This window comes from Phyllostomus discolor, chromosome 2 (assembly GCF_004126475.2).
Source record: "Phyllostomus discolor isolate MPI-MPIP mPhyDis1 chromosome 2, mPhyDis1.pri.v3, whole genome shotgun sequence".
In the NCBI taxonomy this organism is placed as follows: Eukaryota; Metazoa; Chordata; class Mammalia; order Chiroptera; family Phyllostomidae; genus Phyllostomus; species Phyllostomus discolor.
In genome coordinates this window covers 61,462,815-61,469,120 of record NC_040904.2, presented here as the reverse complement: position 1 = coordinate 61,469,120, position 6,306 = coordinate 61,462,815, and the positions used below count along the sequence as shown (strand labels likewise).

General features: G+C 42.2%; 1 protein-coding gene across 1 annotated transcript in view; it reads right to left on the bottom strand.

The window, feature by feature from the left end:
- Positions 1 to 1,367: 1,367 nt before the first annotated feature.
- MED12L (mediator complex subunit 12L) overlaps positions 1,368 to 6,306 on the bottom strand; it is a 317,972-nt gene continuing 313,033 nt past the window's right edge. Inside the window, 2 exon segments of the mRNA XM_036017911.1 lie at positions 1,368 to 3,248; positions 5,769 to 5,850. Coding sequence (XP_035873804.1) covers positions 3,196 to 3,248; positions 5,769 to 5,850 — 135 coding nt within the window. The 3' untranslated portion in view covers positions 1,368 to 3,195.

The following is a 6,306-nucleotide window of genomic DNA, read 5'->3' as shown; positions in this document are numbered from 1 at the left end:
AAAAACACAATGAAACTTCTCTATAACTTCAAAATCGAGCTCAGGCACCCTGGTTTGGAGCTGTTACAGGAAAACGTTCTGAGAAAAAACCAGTGCTTCACGCACATGCTGTTTCGTTCAGTGGCAACCCTGTGTGTGACGGGTTCATGTCTGGGAGAGCTCCAGATCCAATCACATCATGAAGTTTCACTGCACTTACAATTCCTTCAGCCCTACACAGAATGTTGTCTTTTGTGATTTACTGGGTTTATTTATATTACATGATTAACTCAACCTGAATTAACTTGGGGTACACGATGATTCATCTTTTCTAATTGTGGAGGCTGGGATTTTCCAGGGTAATTTCTCCACCATCTATTCAAATATTCACCTACTGTTTAAGAAGAATTGTAGGAGCCTTAATAAGTGAAAAAGAAGAAAAAGCCATAGGTCTTGCTCAGATATCTCAGTACACAAAACCGAGAACTGCTAGCCCTTGTCAATCATTTCAGACATTGTGTCCATCACAGCATTTCCAGCTGGCCCCACCTAAGAGGGGGCCTGACTGCTACTGTTTCTGACATTGGGATCACGTGGCTGCACGAAGTCAAAAGATACTCATTCTAACAGTGATCTTCCTCTACTTCTGGGCCAAAAGGAGTGAATAAAATGACACATGTAACTCCTCTAGGAACAAGCCTGCACTGTAAACAGGTATGTCTATGGGCTCTCATATCCAAGTCTACTCTATTTCAAAGCCTCATGTTTAAGGGGGTGGGGGTTCCCATCTACCCTAAGATAATTTCCTCTCTATTTCAGGACGCAAATCACCAGGTTCTGTCAAAGGACAGGGCTTTCTCTTGTGGTCATTTAATGCAAATTAATGCAGTTGCTAAAGAAAAAAGGAAGCCTCTTAGGGTAGAGGGTTAAGTGAGAATTAATATGATAAGACTAGATTAAAATTTCCAGTTGCGGTCTTTATAATGCATAGGGGAAAACCGGTTTTAGTTTTTCCCTCAACTTTCCACAGAATCTCTGCAGCCTTACCATGACTTAGCTTCCTCACCTAAAAAAGAGGGACACAAAACAAAAAACGCATACCCACAGCTTTCAAGTGCAAATGATTAATAAATTAATTCCACTGACTTCTGCAAAATATAAAGTGCATACAAATGCTATGCGATTTTAACACTCATTCTTGAAACAGTATTACTGCTGTTTACAATACAGAGCTACAGGAATATATGGTTCACACTGAAAACTGACATTTTAAATACCAACAGCTCTTGAAAAAAAAAAAAAAAACAGAAACAAAACGATCAGGACGGGACATGACTCACTCACTAGGCACAACATTCGCAGTTCAGTTGTTTTTGCCAAGGCAGTCCTTATGTGGATACATTACTTGAAGAAAAATAGCCTTGTGAACACTAAGAATGAGTCTTAAGAGGAAAAAAATAAGACCCTGATATACAAAACCAGCTGAAATGTAAAGATGCATTTTCTGAAAGCAGATAGAATATGTTAATTTAGTGAAAAGAATGGTGTTTAATGTTTTGGCAAAGTCTTTTCCAGCCCAGAGTAAACACGAAATGAGCAGGCTGGAGCAGAGGAGTTTCACAGTGTACAAAGCAGTCACATGGACGCTGCCACAGCAAAGGAAGCGGACACATGTTTGAGGTCGTTTGCAATGAGTCGAACTTTGCAATGAGTAACTCACCTAGGAAGATATAAATTATTTATACAATGCTTTGCAGAAGAAATGATCGACTGAAGTTGTACTCGTTACATTGAAAGAAAGTAGTTCTACATGGTTTGCTCTTTACAGACAAATCTATTCACAGTTTGCGCGACTACGTAACATGTAAAATCATATGGCAAAAGAAAATGAATGAACAGAGAACATGGGAAAAAAATCCCCCACATATGTTTTAAAATGCCCTGCAATTTTCACATTCAAAATTTTATGCATCTAAATCTAAAAAAATATTATATGGAATACTCTTAAGTTACACAAACTGATAATAATTTACTGTCTCTTTTTACTCTAATAGGAGCAAATTACCACATACTTGAACAAAGTTAAAATAGTTACTATTTCTTTATAATAAATTTGATGTATAATTTACTTTACTTGTGCTTTTTGCACCAATTTATAAATACAGTATATGCAATACACAACCAAGACTGACACCAATATTAATAATTAAATTCAAAATAGCAAATACTTACCATACAAAATAAACAGCAAATACATCTTTTAAGAAAACCAGAGCCTCTGGACTTGGAGGCCAGATTCTCTGGAAACCGTGTCAAATTTGAGCACTGTGGAATCTCAGGCCAGCTGTGAGATTTTTTTCTCAAGTTGGCATAAGGTTCAAGAGAACCAAAATCGGACAGAGTCATTTTTGCCAAACCCAGCAATAAATAATTAGCACAATTCCATTGTGGTTCACTCGGGCCTGTATAACCTACGGGCCACACCTTCACAAAGACTCTGGTTAGTGATCTGGCCACTGCACACTTCAGTACGGCCACTTCTAATGGGCTTCCACACATCTCAGGGTGGCGCTCACAGAAGCCTCGGTTTAAGTTCTTGGTCTAAGAAGTTTAAATACTAAGCAACAATCTGTTTCAGCACCTTTTGACCACAACAAAAGCAAAGAAAAATCCTACATAAATAAGAACAAAGTTTATAAAGTGCTTATGAAATTACAAACATTTCAAATTAGAGTGATGCGAATAAATGTCCATTTCACCATCAAAGGTGAATGCAGAATAAATGGGTCACTTTTCAGTCAAGAACTGACATGCCTTTCAAATCAGTAGTTTGGTCCGGCACAGTTTGAAAATTAAAAAAAAAAAACATTAATGGATATATAAATATTTTGTATTTACCATAATTCATTCTTTCTATAACAATGAGATTCAAAAAAGCACCAGTTTCAAAAAGTCTGCTACCAAACTCTTCCTGCAGTAGGCCCACAGGGTACACATTTTTAAGCCTGCTTTAAAGCTGAAAGCAACAAAACCAACCCACACCTCCTTTTCTGCTTTTTGTTTAAACACCTTTGTACAAAGTATAGCATAAAACAGAAGAAAATTTTGAAGAAATGAAAGAACAAAGGGACATTTCTAAAGATGACTAATGCATTGAATTTGATATTCTATTTTTCAGTGCGAACATCAAACTTCTTGTCTTGTCCCCTTCCCGAGTCAGAAGTGTGGAGGATGCCCATAGGGAGTCACTCCTTGCTGTGGCTGGTTACCTAGTGAGAAAAATAAATTCAAATAAAATTGCAGGTGCAAACTTATGCCCCAGATAGATGCTACCCCTCTTGTCACTGTTCTCAGTCCCAGTCAGAGGACTGGTCAGGGATCAGTGCTGGCCTGGAGACCTAGTGGCATTAACACAGCAGCTGGATTCATTCTGCAGCAGGGCCAGCTCTACATACAAGTCCCAGCCCTTCCCACACAATGGCTCGGATGAGGGTGTTTGGTCTCTATTTCTGAACTGAGAAACACGTCAATACTAACATACAAAAGGACTGTAAGTATCCATAAGCATAAAGCATTGAAAGTTCTTAAGATTTTTATAAAAGCACACTGATAGTTTTGCTTAAATGCGAACATTGTAAGAGCTTGAAACTGGATAATTTTCTGCAAATGGCCAAAAGACATATAAGAGAGAACTGTGCACAAGTGTACGCATGCACCAGAGCTGATATGTGTTGACTTAAGTGCATGCCTATGTACATACATGTGTGCGAGCATGCACCCGCACACACAGCAAAGTAAAGAGCACACACAGAAAAAGGAACAACTACTGCTGGAACAACTCTGGTGGGACTATTCACATCCAGAGGCCCCAGTCACATGGCCCCTGACAGAATAGGAGCCCTCTGGAGTTGTGCTATGGCAGCTTAGCTTAGTTGTCATTAATCAGCCAAGGAGGTGGGCATAACTGCTAGCGTCAGGCAGCAGGGTAGATACAAGAGCACTTCGGGGGCACTGCAGGTTTGGTTCCAGACCACCACAATAAAGCAAGCATCGCGATAAGGCGAGTCATGACATTTTTGCGGTGGAGGGTCTTGCCTTCCATTTGTAAACCTGTAAAGCGCAGTAAAGCTAAGCGCAATACAACAAGGTGTGCCTATGTGGTGGTTAAGAGTGGGCTCTGGAAGGAGACCGAGTTTAAGTCCCAGCTCCATCCCTTACTGTCAGCTGAGTAACCTTGGGCAAATGAGTCAATGTCCCTATTCTTTAGTTGTCTCCTCTTTGATAATACTGAAACAGTGACAGTACCTACTCTCATTGCAGAGGCGGGGAGGTGGGGTGATTTAGGAATTAAGTGAACTCATTCATAGACAGAAAGTCAGAGCACCTGGGTCCAAGAAAGCGCTCCATAAACAATGGCTGAAAAAAACAGAAGCTGCGTCTCCTGAGCTCTGAGAAACAGAAAACGAGTAGATATGCTCCCTAACTAGCTAAGACTATGTAAAAATTCTACTTACATATTTCTAAACACTAGAAAAAAATCTAAAATATAAACATGCTTTCTTATCCTTAAAATTATATCGTCTTTTTAAGCCATATAAAAATATAAACTCTGGAACTAATGAAACAATGAAATTTTAACTACACATTTGTTTCATAGACCACACCTGTTAAAAAGTAGTTGCAAAAAAAGATTGATTGGAATTAAATGAGGCTATAAGAGGAAAATATTTTCAAAGAAAAAATAAGATCTTGGCTATGCCCTGGTAAGCGAAACACAAGAGGGGCGTTTCCTTTGCCAGGAGGTCCGCACAGATGGCAGCCAGGCAGAGGAGAAAGATGAAAACCAAGCTGCCGCTCAGCCATAAGCTGACCCTTTCCCTCATAATACCCTACTAGTCACAAGGCAGCCCTCAGGACCAGCCTCTCTGAACTCTGCTCCCCAGACACACGACCCGAGACCAGGAGAAACTGCTCCTCTCATTCTCACTCTCACTTCATGGATGGAGAACTACAGGATTCAGATAATGGTGGTAAACTTGGCACTGGAAAGTAGGTCTCCTGACTTTCAGACTTTGCATCAGAGGGGCTGGCTCCCATTTCTAGAAGAATTTTGTGTCCTATGGCTGCAGCACAGGGGTGACTGGGTTCACAGAAGCATGCCACCAGCACCTAGGTGAGGTGGTTGAAATGTGTCAGTGGTATGCATTCGAGAGAGGCAGGACGATTTTAAAACATCACACCACACAGCAGGCAGGAGCACTGGGGAGAGAACTGCCCTGCCGCGCTGCCTGCCAGGGGTCAGGTTTTGATTTCTCTAAGCTGTTATCAGGGAGGGTGGGATGGCATGGTGGTAAGAGCAGTCCCAGCCCTGGTGACCAGGAGGTAGGACTAATACTGGCTTCCCTCTATCTATGACCTTTGGGAGGCCACCCAACCCCCTTCATCAGTGCACTTGAGAGCATCTGCTGGGTTGTTCTCTGTCTCTGTCCCTTCCAGCTTTATAAAAAGGGTGCCTGCAGGGGTCCCCTGAATGAAAAGAAACATTTCCAGGTTCAGATGGAACGAACAGTAAAAGAGCTTCCCTGAACTAAAAAACAAACAAACAAAAAAAAAGATTGGGGATTTTCTAGGCAAAGTACCATTCAAACTAAAACCGAACTAAAAACAAAACGGAAACACCTTAGACTAAACCACGGATGAAATGGCGTCACGGAAGGCAGTGCCGTTTTTGGGAGCCACCACTTGCGTTTGGCTTGTGCACTCGTTCTGCATTCCCCGAGGGTACTTACTGGAGAGCTGCTTCTGGAGCTGGCGCACGAGGGCGGCTGTCTGCTGCTGCTGCTGCGTCTGCTGCAGGCCCGGCCTGGGGAACTGCAATGGGACAGGAGAAAGCAGGAGTCAGCCCCCTGCCGGCACAGACTGACTCCCGGGTCAGACGGTCTGGAATGTACTTCAAATACTGCAAGGCAAAGGTGCCGTGCCCAGTGTGCGTTCACTAATTTTCATGTATATCCTAGTGTACACCTGGTGAACACCTGATGTGCCCAGTCCATTTAAAAGCCCTCTCCCACGGTTACTTGGCATTTATTTGAGGAGTACTGATGAAGAAGTCCACACTTCGGTGGTGGCCCAGCGGATCAAATGCCATCCCTATCTCCCCCTTCACCAGCTGCCTGGTTATTATCATCATATTATTAACCGTTTTCATTGGCACAATGCAAGCTTTCAGTCTGGGGACTTGTTCAAGCACTACAGGCCCTGCCTTGCTCGAGTGCAGACAGGGACAGCCTGAGGCAGGGCAAAGCTCTAAGGTCTAGACTCTTGGGG